The sequence below is a fragment of the Lactuca sativa genome, chromosome 9 (genome assembly GCF_002870075.4).
Source record: "Lactuca sativa cultivar Salinas chromosome 9, Lsat_Salinas_v11, whole genome shotgun sequence".
Lineage (NCBI taxonomy): Eukaryota > Viridiplantae > Streptophyta > Magnoliopsida > Asterales > Asteraceae > Lactuca > Lactuca sativa.
Genome location: NC_056631.2, coordinates 219,401,201 through 219,418,015, shown reverse-complemented (window position 1 = coordinate 219,418,015; position 16,815 = coordinate 219,401,201). Strand labels below are relative to the sequence as shown.

The window sequence follows — 16,815 nt, the reverse complement described above, 5'->3', positions numbered from 1 at the left end:
AGAAACGGAGGGGAGATTTAGGGTATTTAGCTAAACGGGGGTAAGGTGTGTAAGGTGAAGGCCCACATTATTTTTTATATAATATAATTAAAAAATTCAACAATCAAAAAGAAAATAAACAAGGGCAATATAGTCTTTTCAAGTCTTGTAAGGGATGAAACACGTAGATTTAAACTGATGAGGGATGAAACGTGTAACTTTTAACCAAAAAAGGGACGGTCCGAGTTAATTTTTGAAAATAGGGACTAAACACGCTTTCTGGCGTGTGCACAAGGGACTATTGGTGTAATTTACCCTTCAATCTAACATGTGTTTGTGTGGGATCTCCGGTTGAGTCATTGATCGAGAGTCAGAGTCTCGTCTTGTCTATTAGGGACGTCTCACACGGAGTTAAAGTCTCAAGATAGAATATTAAAACTTTTGCATTTCAGATAAGTTTTTAGAACCATATTTGTTTTAATCTTACTAAAAAAATGCAAAAACAAGAGGTATACCCACAATTCTTGAAGAATCTGAAACTCCAAGAATCAAAGTAAATTTAAAACCTTTAAAAATGAATGTGAAACTCGAGCATAGAGATTTCATGGCGAAAATTCACAAGCTCCACTTAAATCTACAATGAAAAAAATACGAAATTAGATGTCTTAAAATACCAAACATTTCAGTCAATAAGTACGTTATCTAATCATTTTCAATAATTTTCAAAAAATGTGATTCAACACATGTGATGTTTACTTAAGAAACTAAACGCATACGACCACAAATGAGAACTTATATTTAATCAATTATCGAATAATTACATTAAATACTAATTATACATAAACATTACATTTACAATTTTAAACTAATAATAATTTTGCATTATTTATTAGTATAAATTATTTGTAAATCAAAAAATATAGTACATTCTATTTATTTGCATACAACTTTTATATACAACCTATACAAAATAGATTAAACCATATCAATTATAATGTGATAATGTTGTTAACTGCATTATGTTAACATCTTACTTGTTTTAAAATCATAACTTCTTAATTAATCATATACTTAAAAAAATATTGACTATTTATTTTACCATAATATATATAACCATATTAAACTGCATATATTTATTCCGTGCATTCCCTAAGTCATACATCATACATACTTATAAAGCTAATATTTTTTCTTGAATCTCATGCATTTGAAACCCCCATTCTTTTTTCCTTTCACCACATTCATTTGAAACTCCCATAACTTTTCAATTTCTTTATAATAATAATTATAATTTGGTAATCAGGTTAAATAAATATCAAATCTAAAGTGTATTCATATATAAACTAAATTTCAATATTAAAATAATATCTTTAATTCTACTTATAAAATTATGTTTTTTAACTTTTAAAATATTATACTTAATTTATTAGTTTTAATATATTGTTGGATGTAAACCATTATCATTTTAAATGTATACATTTTTTAACAATTTGTATAAAATACTTACATTATTAATTAAAATATAACATTATAGGCTCAACTTAAATATAAATTTTATTTAACTTAAACAACCCAAATATTATTTTATAAATAGTTAAAAGTGATAAATTGTAGTGTCTTTCTAATAATGATTGTAAGTTGGTTAATAAAGTTAAATAAATATCAAACCTAAAGTGTAATCATAAATAAACTAAATTTCAATTTTAAAATAATATATTTACTTCTATTATAAAGTTATTTCTTTAAATTTTAACATATTATACTTAATTTATTAGATTTAAAATGTTGTTGCATGTAAACCATTATCAGTTAAAGCTACAATTTTTGAACAGTTTGGAAAAAATACTTAAATTGTTAATTTAAATATAACATTACAGTGTCAACTTAAATATAAATTTCAGTTCCACTAAAAAAACCAAATAATATTTTGTAAATAGTTAAAAGTGATAAATTATAGTGATAAATGCAAAAAACTAAATTGTAATATCAGTTTAACTAAAATATTTCCTAAATATGTTTATATAATCGTTAAAAAATTTCAAATAAGTAGCTTAAAATAACTTATAATAACAATAGTTAAAAATAACTTTATATAAATGATTATATTGTTACCTTTAAAATCAAAGAATAATGTTTGATGTTTTAAATAATCATAATGATAGAAATTAAAACATTAAGCAAATATATTTTAAAAAATTAGTTAAAATAACAACTATAAATAATATTAAACCACATATAATATTTAATTTTATTGATGTGTAACTCGCGGGTAGAAGTCATTCAAAAGATTGAGATTATGACGTTATAATATATTTATATATTATCATATAGTATTTATCTATTATCATATAATTCAAAATAGTCAATATATTATATCAAATTAATATACGAATTATTATATCAAATTTAACGACAACGTTAGTGTTATATTTTAAAAAATATATATTTATAAAGACTTCAAGTATATAGGTGTTTCTGCGTATTACAATGTCAACTTAACTATAAATTTCAGTTCCATTTAAAAAAACTAAAGAATACTTTGTAAATAGTTAAAAGTGATAAATTGTAGTGATAAAAGCAAAAACTAAATTGTAATTTCAATTTAACTAAAATATTTCTTAAATATATTTTTATAATCGTTAAAAGTTTCCAAATAGGTAGCTTAAAATAACTTACAATAACAATAGTTAAAAACAACTCTATATAAATGATTATATTGTTAGCTTTAAAATAAAAAAAAAACAATGTTTGATGTTTTAAATAATGATAATGATAGAAATTAAAACATTAAGCAAATAAATTTTAAAAAAGTAATTAACAATAAAACAACTATAAATAACATCAAATCATATATTATATTTAATTTTATTCATGTGTAATTCGCGGGTAGAAGTCATTCAAACGATTGAGATTATGAAGTTATAATAAATGTATGTATTATCATATAATTCAAAATAATCAATATATTATATCAATATAGTATATAGAAATTATTATATCAAATTTAACAACAACGTTATTGTTATATTCAACAAAATCATATAATTATAAAAACTTTCTATATAATTGTTTATGCGCAAAAGACATTCGCGGAACCTAAACTTGGTCGCATTGCGATTGAAATTACAATTATAGAAAGATGGGTGCCTTGTTGGCACCTTGCAAGGGCGATGTGTAATCTGAGTTGACTGCGGTCGATACCCATTTATAATCTCAAGGCGGCCACCACAGGAAAACATCTGTTGAAGACAATAATACCCGCAAATTTGAATCCCCTCACTCACCACCTACCCCTTCCGGCGGCGTTGCTGTTGTCTCTGCTCCATCAAAATCCCGTCGGAAGAAGAAAGAGAGGTCAGAGGGAAGCGGCCATGTCTCTTATTCAAACATCTCTGCAGCAATGTCCCGCCGCCACCACCGCTTTCTCACAGTTTCTTCCTTCTCCATCATCACATTCGTCTACTAAACTTTCCGTCAGATTCACCGTATCATGTTGCTTATCCTCGTCGCCGATGACTAGTGTTAATGGAAACATCGACATGCAATCCTCAGATAGGAATGAGATTAGATTAGGTTTGCCGAGTAAAGGTCGAATGGCCACCGATACGCTTGATCTTCTCAAAGTAACTCTTTCTATCCGTGATTCCTGAGACAAGGAATAATTTCAATTGATTTAATTTCTTCCAAGATTTGATTTCAGTGTTTATTTTATCATCTGATTTTTACATTATGTTTGATAGGATTGTCAATTATCTGTGAGGCAACTTAATCCTCGGCAATACGTTGCAGACATTCCTCAGGTGCGTTTTTCCGACCAATTTTGGTAGTTTCTGCTAAACAGCTTCGGCTATCTCCGTTCAGAAACAGATAGGATTTGAATTATGTCTGTATTGCAGCTTTCAAATGTAGAAGTCTGGTTTCAGCGCCCAAAAGACATCGTACGGAAACTGGTTTCAGGAGATTTAGATCTTGGTATTGTTGGTCTTGACACAGTTAGTGAATTTGGACAGGTAAGAATCAAGAAGCCCCATATGAAGATTATACTGTATAGTTATAGCTCATTACCTAGTTTGATAAGAGCATTCTCTGTTCAATTCATACAGCATCACTATCCTTAGTTTCTTTTGTACACAGCACTATTATGTTTTCCAGCTACGCAACTCAGATGTTTCTCAAAACATTTGAGTGCCAAATTTGTGGTTTTGTAATATAATACTAATAATTATGCGAAAGTAAGGATGCGTGTAGTACAAATTGGGTAAAATTGCATGTAATCCTTGTTCCTATTTTGCTGATAATGCAACCAATTTCATCAAGCAGAAGTTATGCATCTTGTCCTGGATTTTCTAGACACAGAAGTAAGACTGTTATTTCATGAGTCACCCAACAGTATTTATCCACCATTGGGTGGATAATCTACTTTGAAAATCTGGTGACTTGTTCTTGATTACTTTGATGTATCATGCAACTCTCATGTTTATTAGGCTTTCTTATTTGTGCTTATAATACCCAATATGAGCCAAATTTGATTAGCAACACAATATCCCAATTCCAGTTGCAATACGATTGGATTTTAGATATTTGACAACTAAATTCAGTTTACTGGATATTATCTGAATCTGTTTCTGAAAAGGTGAACCCAAAAACAACAATACTTGAAGAAGTAATCTTCAATATGAAATCCAAAAGGTTTCATAGTTGAAAACTGAAAACAAAGTTTACATTAAAATCAACAATTTCACACGAAAACAGAAGGTATATCCCCTCAACGGAGGATACCTTTTAATATCAACATTTTTCAAAATTCTAAGTCATATGTTTATTAATTATGTATAAATGTAATTATTACCAACTCATAAGGATAACATGGTAAAAAGGAAATAAATCCAGATACGTTATATGGACATGTAGGCTTATATTATTATTATTATTATTATGTATAAGTTTTTCTGTTTTCTTCTTTAGCATGCTCACTGGGCTTGTTGTTTGAATATTCTAATGTGTAAAGTTTTATCTCTTAATTGTTTTTGATAGGGAAATGAAGATCTAATCCTTGTTCATGATGAACTTGCATATGGAGATTGTCGTTTATCTCTTGCAGTAAGTAGTACTTCTCTTTTTCCAAAGTAAATTAAAATAGTTACAGTTAAAAAAAAAAGATTTAAGTGGCTTATTTTTCTCATGCTGTTAACAGATTCCAAAGTATGGGATTTTTGAGAAAATTAATTCAGTGAAGGAACTAGCACAGATGACTCAATGGACTGCTGAAAAGCCTCTAAGAGTTGCCACTGGTTTCACATATGTAATCATTCTAACAACCATTCTATTATAATTTGTGTTCCTATTATCAATCAAATCAAAAAAGTTTAAATTGTTTTTTTTTTCTTTTTCTTGTAGTTGGGTCCTAAGTTTCTGAGAGAGAATGGGCTTCAGCATGTTGTTTTTTCAACTGCTGATGGGGCACTGGAAGCAGCTCCTGCGGTAAGACATTGATGACACAATTATTTTCAAAAATTTCACAAATTTTATAAAAGTAATATTCTATTTTATAAAACTAACAAGAAAATATATGTTTTTATTACAGTCTTATATGGGTTATTAAGAGCTTTTTATTATTTAACAGTGTAGAGTAGAGTTAATATATATATATATATATATATATATATATATATATATATATTCAGCTACATTGTATTATGTTATAAATTTATAATGATAAAATTATTTGTGTTGCTTATTTAGATGGGGATAGCTGATGCTATTGTGGATCTTGTTAGTAGTGGGATCACATTGAAAGAGAACAATCTCAAAGAAATTGAAGGCGGAGTTCTTCTAGAAAGTCAGGTGAAGTTTTTATTTAATTATTTATCTATAAATATAAATCTGCTTCTTTTTTTCTGAGTAAAAAATGTTTTTTTATAGGCTGTCCTTGTTGCTAGTAAGAAGTCACTACTTGGGCGCAAAGGTTTATTGGACATCACACATGAAATTCTTGAAAGATTTGAAGCACATTTAAGGGCACTTGGTCAATTCACGGTGAATGAAGATTTTACCTTTCTTGCCATTGTCTTCTTTGAAGAAAGAGAGAGTAAATGACCATTTTACCCTTGTTGCCACTGTGATATACACGTTGCAGGTAGTTGCCAACATGAGGGGAAGCAGTGCAGAGGAAGTATCCGAGCGAATTCTGAGCCAACCATCATTATCTGGACTTCAGGTTTGTTTTTTATTTTTTATATTCTTTCTTTAGTTGTATTTACAAAAAGTGAAATAATAATAGTTAACAAATAGAAATTAAAGCTTAAATATTTTTATTACCCAATGTGTATATGGCAGGGGCCTACTGTAAGTCCAGTTTTCCGCAAAATTGATGGGAAGGTAAAAGCTGATTATTACGCAATTGTCATTTGTGTCTCCAAAAAGCAACTCTACAAATCCGTTCAGCAGCTAAGAGCTGTAAGATGTCCTCACAACTTTTTTACTTTTTTTTTTCTATCTGCTTTCATCTATCTGTTCAGTATAGTATCCTACTTCCATCTCTTCCTATAACAACATTTTTCTTCTTCTTCTTATAAAGGCATTGTACTTTGAAATATCTTTCAAGGTGTAGTGTTGTTGTAAGTAGGAAGAAATAAAAGTAGGATGCTATAATAATTAATAAACAAATCAGTGAAAGTACGATTATTATATAATATGATATTGATATGACATACAGATTGGAGGAAGTGGTGTTCTGGTGTCTCCTTTGACCTACATTTTTGATGAAGAAACTCCAAGATGGCGTCAACTTCTTTCAAAACTTGGTCTTTAAGGTTAAGGTTTATCACTTTTTGTAAAAGCACTTGTTGGTAGATTTCAATGTCTTGAGTGTGATACTCTTTTCGATCCTTGTGTTCGCAGACTTTTTTCTTGTGATTGAGATGGTGTTTTTTATTTGGTGTTGAACCTTTTATTTTAATGTTTAATAATTTAACCACAGATCGGGATAGAATATAGGAGGCTGTGGAGGCTCAGTGAAATGATATACAAGTAGTGGTACGTAGTATCTGATTTGTATCTCTGTTTAAACCTTTTTAAACAAAAATGAACCCACTTAAGAACACTTGATCATATAAATTGATAAAGGGAATCAATTTCACTCTTACATGACTTATAATCCATCCATGCATATGCTTTGCATTGATTAATGCATATATATACGTGCATGCATGAAACTTGTTCTTTAATTTCTTAATTCCAATTATACATCGGGGACAATGAATAGAATGGACTCGGAAACGAATTCTTACCCTTCCCATTATTCTTCCTTGTAAACAACTGTCACCAATGGAACCATAGGCTTCTTCTTCTTCATCATCATTTTTCTCTTCTTCATGTACTTTCTCTCTCCACCCTTCTCTCTCTCACCACCATTATTAAGCACTTGGGTTTGATCCATGGTGGTAATTTGGAAAGGGAGTTGAATGAGAATGTTGGTTTTGATGGGGGCGCATGGGAGGTGGGGTTGTCTTATCTTTGCTTGCACTTCACATCAAGGTGGTTCTACTGTGAATGTTGTTGAGATAGTGTGGTTTCAAGGGATTTTGGAGTTTCAAGGACATGGACTTCTCAACAACTTTAGCTTCTTCAATTCAGTTCATATGATCTATGTTTAAACTAAAAGTACATGTGAAGTTGCCTCACAGTTTTTTTCTAAATCCTGTTACTTAAAAATATAGAAAAATGGTTAAAAATGCACATTTAAAAGCGTCCAAAATGGTCTAAATCTCCATTTTTCACACTTCAAATATTAAGAAATGCAAAATACATGAAAAAACACAATATTTTATAGTTTTGTACGTTGTTTAAATTCTTATATTTTATTTGTTTTACTAAATTAGCCACTCTATTTCTACAAAGTTTCAACCACAATTGCTGTGACTTTTTTTTCCAGGTTCAACATCTTAACATGATAAGTGATAATTTTTTCACTAAAGCCACCCAACTTTAACATATCTTCTATATAACTATAATAACATTTATTATTATTTTCTTATTTTTTTTTTGTTAAAGATGATTTTTGTTTTCTATTTTTTTTTTGTTAAGGATGGTACTTTGTTGCATCTTTTTTCATTTTTTTTTTGTTACAGTTAGAAAAATAGGAAAATCACAATGTGATAGGTATATTTATTAATACTAGTGGCTGATGGCACTAAAAACTCAATGTGACAAACCATCGATATTGTTGTTCCATGAATTCTTCATTAAAATACAAAAAATAAAAATAAAATACAAAAAATTGAAAAATACAGCAAAATAATGGCTTTAACATTTTTCTTTCTAACAAAAAAAACACCGTCTTATAAAAGATAAAAATATACAAAAAACTGTTACTTGTTGAAATTAGATAATGTTTTAAAGTTGCATGTATCTAGTTTAAAAAATATCAAATTATCATATGATAAGTAGTTGAACCGACAATAAGGGTCACGTGTGGCTTTATTGGAAAAACTAAAAATGCAACAAAATTCCTTTTAACAACTTTTTATTAAAAAAAAAAAAAAAAAAAAAAAAAAAAAAAAAAAAAAAAAAAAACCTCATAAAAATGAAAAGTGACAAAATGTTACTATAGTGAAATTAGAAAACGTGTTGAAGTTACACGTAACCTGTTGAATGACAATAAGGGAGTCACAATGGATTATTTTTTTTCTAACTATGATGGTTTTAATAAAAAAAATATGTATGCTTAAACCATACAACAAACAAAATATGATGGTTTTTATGTATTTTTTTTTCTTATAAATAAAAATGTTTAAACTAAATAGAACATGCACCATAGGAAAACTTTCTCACTAAATAGAGTAGACTTAAACTAAATAGAGCATGCACTATAGAAAAACTTTTTCACCATTGGAAAACTAAATAGAGTATATGCGCCATAGGAAAACTTTTTCACTAACCTTTCTAGTCACAACTCGAAAAGTTCATGATATCTCAACGCTATAAGAAAGTTTTTTCGTGGTTAAATTATTTTATCTTTTCAACAAAGAAAGTTCATAGGAAAAGTTTTTAAACTAGATACATGTGCAACTTTAAAACATTATCTAATTTCAACAAGTAACAGTTTTTTGTATATTTTTATCTTTTATAAAGACGGTGGTTTTTTTGTTAGAAAAAAAATGCAAAACCCAGTATTTTGTTGTATTTTTCAATTTTTTGTATTTTACTTTTATTTTTTGTATTTAATGAAGAATTCATGGACAACAATGTCGATGGTTTGTGACATTGAGTTTTTAGTGCCATCAGCCACAAGTATTAATAAATATACCTATCACATTGTGATTTTCCTATTTTTCTAACTTTAACAAAAAAAAATGAAAAAAAAAGATGCAACAAAATACCATCCTTAACAAAAAAATAGACAATAAAAATCATCTTTAACAAAAACACTAAAAAAAATTAATAAAAGATGTAATTGTAGTTATATAGAAAATATGATAAAATTGTGTGGCTTTAGTGAAAAAATTATCACTTATCATGTTAAGATGTTGAACCTGGAAAAAAAAGTCACAGTAGTTGTGGTTGAATTTTTGTAGAAATAGAGTGGCTAATTTAGTAAAACAAATAAAATATAAGAATTTAAACAATGTACAAAACTATAAAATATTGTGTTTTTTCATGTATTTTGCATTTCTTAATATTTGAAGTGTGGACAATGGAGATTAAGACCATTTTTGGACGCTTTTAAATGTGCATTTTAAACCATTTTTCTATATTTTTAAGTAACAGGAATTAGAAAAAACTGTGAGGCAACTTCACATGTACTTTTAGTTTAAACATAGATTATATGAACTGATCAACTGAAGAAGCTAAAGTTGTTGAGAAGTCCATGTCCTTGAAACTCCAAAATCCCTTGAAACCACACTATCTCAACAACATTCACAGTAGAACCACCTTGATGTGAAGTGCAAGCAAAGATAAGACAACCCCACCTCCCATGCACCCCTATCAAAACCAACATTCTCATTCAACTCCCTTTCCAAATTACCACCATGGATCAAACCCAAACCCTACCAGAAAACCAACCACCACCACCACCGGTGGACAACATCCACCACTCACCTGTAGACAACTCCCGCCCTTTCCGCTCAGTCAAGGAAGCTGTAGCTGTCTTTGGAGAACGGTTTCTAGCAACTGAAGTACTCTACTCATCACCATCATCAAAACCTTTCACCTTACCCAAACAAGAAACCCCAATTTGGAAATCTACACCGGAAAATGAAGAAAACCCATCTCCGACACTCATGACCACACTCAAGAAACTGGAGTCAGAGCTTGAAGAAACAAAGAGAGAGTTGAACATATTGAAGGAGAGAGAGTCTGAGACGGAGGTGGCTTTGGCTTCTTTGAATGCTGAGCTCCATAAGAACATGTCCAAGATAGCAAAAGCTGAGGCGGAGGTGGCCGGAAAAGCAGTGGCGGCAATGAGACCTTCCACCACTTTAGGCCAAGTGCTTAATGGTGGTGGTGAGAGAGAGAAGGGTGGAGAGAGAAAGTACGTGAAGGAGAGGAAAGTGATGAAGAAGAAGAAGCCTGTGGTTCCATTGGTGACTGATTTGTTTACAAAGAAGAACAATGGGAAGGTTAAGAGTTCATTTCTGAGTCCATTCTATTCATCGTCCCCAATGTATAATTGGAATTAAGAAATTAAAGAACAAGTTTCATGCATGCACGTATATATATGCATTAATTAATGCAAAGCATATGCATGGATGGATTATAAGTCATGTAAGAGTGAAATTGATTCCCTTTATCAATTTATATGAGATCAAGTGTTCTTAAGTGGGTTCGTTTTTGTTTAAAAAGGTTTAAACAGAGATACAAATCTATCAGATACTACGTACCATTACTTGTATATCATTTCACTTACCCTCCACAACCTCCTATATTCTATCTCGATCTGTGGTTAAATTATTAATATTTTAAATTATTAAACATTAATACAGAAGGTTCAACACCAAATAAAAAACACAATCTCAATCACAAGAAAAAAGTCTGCAAACACAAGGATCGAAAAGAGTATCACACTCAAGACATTGAAATCTACCAACAAAGTGCTTTTACAAAAAGTGATAAACCTTAACCTTAAAGACCAAGTTTTGAAAGAAGTTGACGCCATCTTGGAGTTTCTTCATCAAAAATGTAGGTCAAAGGAGACACCAGAACACCACTTCCTCCAATCTGTATGTCATATCAATATCATATTATATAATAATCCTACTTTCATTGATTTGTTTATTAATTATTATAGCATCCTACTTTTATTTCTTCCTACTTACAACAACACTACACCTTGAAAGATATTTCAAAGTACAATGCCTTTATAAGAAGAAGAAGAAAAATGTTGTTATAGGAAGAGATGGAAGTAGGATACTATACTGAACAGATAGATGAAAGCAGATAGAAAAAAAAAAAGTAAAAAAGTTGTGAGGAAATCTTACAGCTCTTAGCTGCTGAACGAATTTGTAGAGTTGCTTTTTGGAGACACAAATGACAATTGCGTAATAATCAGCTTTTACCTCCCCATCAATTTTGCGGAAAACTGGACTTACAGTAGGTCCCTGTCATATACGCATTGAGTAATAAAAAGTATTTAAGTTTTAATTTCTATTTATTAACTATTATTATTTCACTTTTTGTAAATATACAACTAAAGAAAGAATAAGAAAAACAAAAACAAAAACAAACCTGAAGTCCAGATAATGATGGTTGGCTCAGAATTCGCTCGGATACTTCCTCTGCACTGCTTCCCCTCATGTTGGCAACCACCTGCAACGTATATCACAGTGGCAACAAGGGTAAAATGGTCATTTACTCTCTCTCCCTTCAAAGAAGACAATGGCAAGAAAGGTAAAATCTTCATTCACCGTGAATTGACCAAGTGCCCTTAAATGTGCTTCAAATCTTTCAAGAATTTCATGTGTGATGTCCAATAAACCTTTGCGCCCAAGTAGTGATTTCTTACTAGCAACAAGAACAGCCTATAAAAAAAACATTTTTTACTCAGAAAAAAAGAAGCAGATTTATATTTATAGATAAATAATTAAATAAAAACTTCACCTGACTTTCTAGAAGAACTCCGCCTTCAATTTCTTTGAGATTGTTCTCTTTCAATGTGATCCCACTACTAACAAGATCCACAATAGCATCAGCTATCCCCATCTAAATAAGCCACAGATATATTTTCTTGTTAGTTTTATAAAATAGAATATTACACCATCAAATTTGTCAAATTTTTGAAAATAATTGTGTCACCAATGTCTTACCGCAGGAGCTGCTTCCAGGGCCCCATCAGCAGTTGAAAAAACAACATTCTGAAGCCCATTCTCTCTCAGAAACTTACGACTCAACTACAAGAAAAAGAAAAAAAAAACAATTTAAACTTTTTTGATTTGATTGATAATAAGAACACAGATTATAATAGAATTGTTGTTAGAATGCTTACATATGTGAAACCAGTGGTAACTCTTAGAGGCTTTTCAGCAGTCCATTGAGTCATCTGTGCTAGTTCCTTCACTGAATTAATTTTCTCAAAAATCCCATACTTTGGAATCTGTTAACAGCATGAGAAAAAGAAGCCACTTAAATCTTTTTTTTTTTAACTGTAATTATTTTAATTTATTTTGGAAAAATAGAAGTACTACTTACTGCAAGAGATAAACGACAATCTCCATATGCAAGTTCATCATGAACAAGGATTAGATCTTCATTTCCCTATCAAAAACAATTAAGAGATAAAACTTTACACATTAGAATATTCAACCAACAAGCCCAATGAGCATGCTAAAGAAGAAAACAGAAAAACTTATACATAATAATAATAATAATATAAGCCTACATGTCCATATAACGTATCTGGATTTATTTCCTTTTTACCATGTTATCCTTATGAGTTGGTAATAATTACATTTATACATAATTAACAAACATATGACTTAGAATTTTGAAAATTGTTGATATTAAAAGGTATCCTGCGTTGAGGGGATATACCTTCTGTATTCTTGTGAAATTGTTGATTTTAATGTAAACTTTGTTTTCAGTTTTCAACTATGAAACCTTTTGGATTTCATATTGAAGATTACTCTTCAAGTATTGTTGTTCTTGGGTTCACCTTTTCAGAAGCAGATTCAGATAATATCCAATAAACTGAATTTAGTTGTCAAATATCTAAAATCCAATCGTGGAATTGGGATATTGTGTTGCTAATCAAATTTGGCTCATATTGGGTATTATAAGCACAAATAAGAAAGCCTGATAAACATGAGAGTTGCATGATACATCAAAGTAATCAAGAACAAGTCACCAGATTTTCAAAGTAGATTATCCACCCAATGGTGGATAAATACTCTTGGGTGACTCATGAAATAACAATCTTACTTCTGTGTCTAGAAAATCCAGGACAAGATGCATAACTTCTGCTTGATGAAATTGGTTGCATTATCAGCAAAATAGGAACAAGTATTACATGCAATTTTACCCAATTTGTACTACACGCATCCTTACTTTTGCATAATTATTAGTATTATATTACAAAACCACAAATTTGGCACTCAAATGTTTTGAGAAACATCTGAGTTGCGTAGCTGGAAAACATAATAGTGCTGTGTGCAAAAGAAACTAAGGATAGTGATGCTGTATGAATTGAACAGAGAATGCTCTTATCAAACTAGGTAATGAGCTATAACTATAAAGTATAATCTTTATATGGGGCTTCTTGATTCTTACCTGTCCAAATTCACTAACTGTGTCAAGACCAACAATACCAAGATCTAAATCTCCTGAAACCAGTTTCCGTACGATGTCTTTTGGGCGCTGAAACCAGACTTCTACATTTGAAAGCTGCAATACAGACATAATTCAAATTCTATCTGTTTCTGAACGGAGATAGCCGAAGCTGTTTAGCAGAAACTACCAAAATTGGTCGGAAAAACGCACCTGAGGAATGTCTGCAACGTATTGCCGAGGATTAAGTTGCCTCACAGATAATTGACAATCCTATCAAACATAATGCAAAAATCAGATGATAAAATAACCACTGATATTTAATCAGTTGAAATTATTCCTTGTCTCAGGAATCAGGAATAGAAAGAGTTACATTGAGAAGATCAAGCGTATCGGTGGCCATTCGACCTTTACTCGGCAAACCTAATCTAATCTCATTCCTATCTGAGGATTGCATGTCGATGTTTCCATTAACACTAGTCATCGGCGACGAGGATAAGCAACATGAGACGGTGAATCTGACGGAAAGTTTAGTAGACGAATGTGATGACGGAGAAGGAAGAAACTGTGAGAAAGCGGTGGTGGCGGCGGGACATTGCTGCAGAGATGTTTGAATAAGAGACATGGCCGCTTCCCTCTGACCTCTCTTTCTTCTTCCGACGAGATTTTGATGGAGCAGAGACAACAGCAACGCCGCCGGAAGGGGTGGGTGGTGAGTGAGGGGATTCAAATTTGCGGGTATGATTGTCTTCAACAGATGTTTTCCTGTGATGGCTGCCTTGAGATTATAAACGGGTATTAGGCTGGGTTCGCCACCGGGACTCGCCAAGAGATGATCGTCAATTGTATGGCGTGCAGAGAGAGAACACACTGGAAGAGTTTGATTGGTGCAGAAGAACTGAATGATATTTGCATGCAAATAGTTTCACTGCTTTTCCAAACACTTTATTTAATTTACCATTAAATTTCCAGTAATTGGATATCTAAAAAAAAAATCCTAATAAATCTTAAATTTTATTTTTTAATAAAAAAATTATGATTTTTTCACCTTTTAAATAGAAAAGTCTAAAAAACCGGCTAAATTATTCACTTTAGCTTTTTTGACATGTTTATCAGGTAATGAGACCAAATTGTTAATTTTTCGAAAATAATGGGATTTTTTTGCAGATTTTGTCAAAAAATTTATATAATGTATAAACATATTTTTTACATATCTATATCTATTTTTTCGTAATTGTGTACTTTTTATGTTTCTATATGTATATATTTGTGTATTTATATATATTTTAAATGTATAAACGTATTTTTTTTACTTATTTATATGTATTTTTAACCATTTTACATATTTTTTTATGTATTTTTATATGTTATTTTTTATGTATTATGTATTTATATGTATTTTTATGTATTTATATATTTTTAAATATTTTTATATAGATGTTTATGTATTTTAAATGTATAAACGTATTTATATCTATTTTTAAGTATTTTACATATTTTTTATGTATTACGTATTTATGTATTTTTTTAAGTGTTTTATATAGATGTTTTTGTATATTTATGTATTTTAAATGTATAGACGTATTGTTGTACGTATTTATATGTATTTTTTTTAAGTATTTTACATATTTTTTTGTGTGTTTTCTTCTGTTTTTTATGTATTATGTATTTATATATTTTTTGCATATTTATATATTTTTTTAGTTTTCTTATATAGATGTTTGTGTATTTTTATGTATATTAAATTTTTAATTGTATTATTTTTATGTGTTTATATATTTATACGTAAAAATAATACAATTGCACATTTAATATACATAAAAATACATAAACATCTATATAAGAAAAGTAAAAAAATAAATAAATACGCAAAAATATATATAAATACATAATACATAAGAAACACATAAAAACACAAGAAAAAAAATATAAAATACTTAAAAAATACATATAAATACGTAAAAAACACGTTTATACATTTAAAATACACAAATATACAAAACCATCTATATAAAAAACTTTAAGAAAATACATAAATACGTAATACACAAAATGTAAAATACTTAAAATAGATATAAATACGTAAAATACGTTTATACACTTAAAATACATAAACATCTATATAAAATGCTTTAAAAAAATACATAAATACGTAAAAAATATATATATAAAAATACATATAAATACATAATACATAAAAAATAACACCTAAAAATACATAAAGGAACATCATTCCAATCTATTCAATACATTGTGAGGAAGAGATTGATGAATGAGTGATGAACTAAATAGAGAGAAACGGGAGCTTATGTATGTATGTGTGTGTGAATCTCGTGTAAAGGAACATCATTCCAATCTATTCAATACATTAAAGATTCATATTATTCTTCTTCTCCTTCTCTTCTATTTGATCTGGCATCATTCGTTTGATTGGGATTCCGCACCATCAAACGGATCTGATTGATATCAAAGCTTGGTTGTATCAATCATTTTTTCAGATCTGGAGCTTATTTGATCTTATTTTGAAGAGATTTTTGCGTTTTTGGATAGATCTCGCAAAAATAAAGGGATTTGTTCTTCGCGTTTTTCGTAAAAACGAGTTTTTGATCGAGTTTTGGAGCAAAAAGGGTGAAAAAATGTTGTTTTTCGTCAAGAACAACGATTTTTGAAGAGTTTACGGTCTTTGAAGGGCTTACGGTCCGGAGTTTACGACCGGAAACAGGTCGCCGGAGTTTGCGGCCGGCGGTTTACGGCGGTGGTGTGCGACCTCGGCTCGACAGAACGACCCGGCTCAGCGCTTTAATAAAAAAGGAAGCGAAGATGGGGGAGGCAGGGATCGAACCCACGACCTTAGATTCATAAACACAACGCTTTACCAACTCCACCAGCAACGACTTTGTTCCTTATCTCCGAAATATTAAACTTAACCACTCCCAGTCGCACCAAACTTTCGCAATTTTGTCAAATTCAGCCCAAAAATCAATTTCTTTCATTTTTAAATTTCTTTTTCAACTAAAAATTATAGTTTTTAATTTTTGAATTTTATTTTTGACTTTTTACTTAAAATTTTGACTT

The 16,815-nt window shown here is 30.1% G+C and overlaps 2 protein-coding genes and 1 long non-coding RNA gene across 3 annotated transcripts; 1 reads left to right on the top strand and 2 right to left on the bottom strand.

Moving 5' to 3' along the window:
* Positions 1–3,257: 3,257 nt before the first annotated feature.
* Positions 3,258–7,586, bottom strand: LOC111888235 (uncharacterized). The gene is made up of 2 exons (XR_002849126.3): positions 7,269–7,586; positions 3,258–7,048 (listed from the first exon to the last, which is right to left on the bottom strand). It is a non-coding gene; the product is annotated as an uncharacterized LOC111888235 (long non-coding RNA).
* Positions 7,587–9,981: 2,395 nt separating this feature from the next.
* Positions 9,982–10,800, top strand: LOC111888243 (WEB family protein At1g75720). Its single transcript, XM_023884372.3, has one exon. It carries the CDS (start codon positions 10,011–10,013, stop codon positions 10,659–10,661), a length of 651 nt encoding a protein of 216 aa, XP_023740140.1. The 5' UTR covers positions 9,982–10,010; the 3' UTR covers positions 10,662–10,800.
* Positions 10,801–10,976: 176 nt separating this feature from the next.
* Positions 10,977–14,514, bottom strand: LOC111888244 (ATP phosphoribosyltransferase 1, chloroplastic). The gene is made up of 11 exons (XM_023884373.3): positions 14,114–14,514; positions 13,954–14,013; positions 13,744–13,857; positions 12,667–12,732; positions 12,464–12,571; positions 12,285–12,368; positions 12,079–12,180; positions 11,886–11,999; positions 11,707–11,787; positions 11,460–11,579; positions 10,977–11,199 (listed from the first exon to the last, which is right to left on the bottom strand). Exons 1-11 carry the CDS (start codon positions 14,363–14,365, stop codon positions 11,104–11,106), a joined length of 1,197 nt encoding a protein of 398 aa, XP_023740141.1. The 5' UTR covers positions 14,366–14,514; the 3' UTR covers positions 10,977–11,103.
* Positions 14,515–16,815: the final 2,301 nt, after the last annotated feature.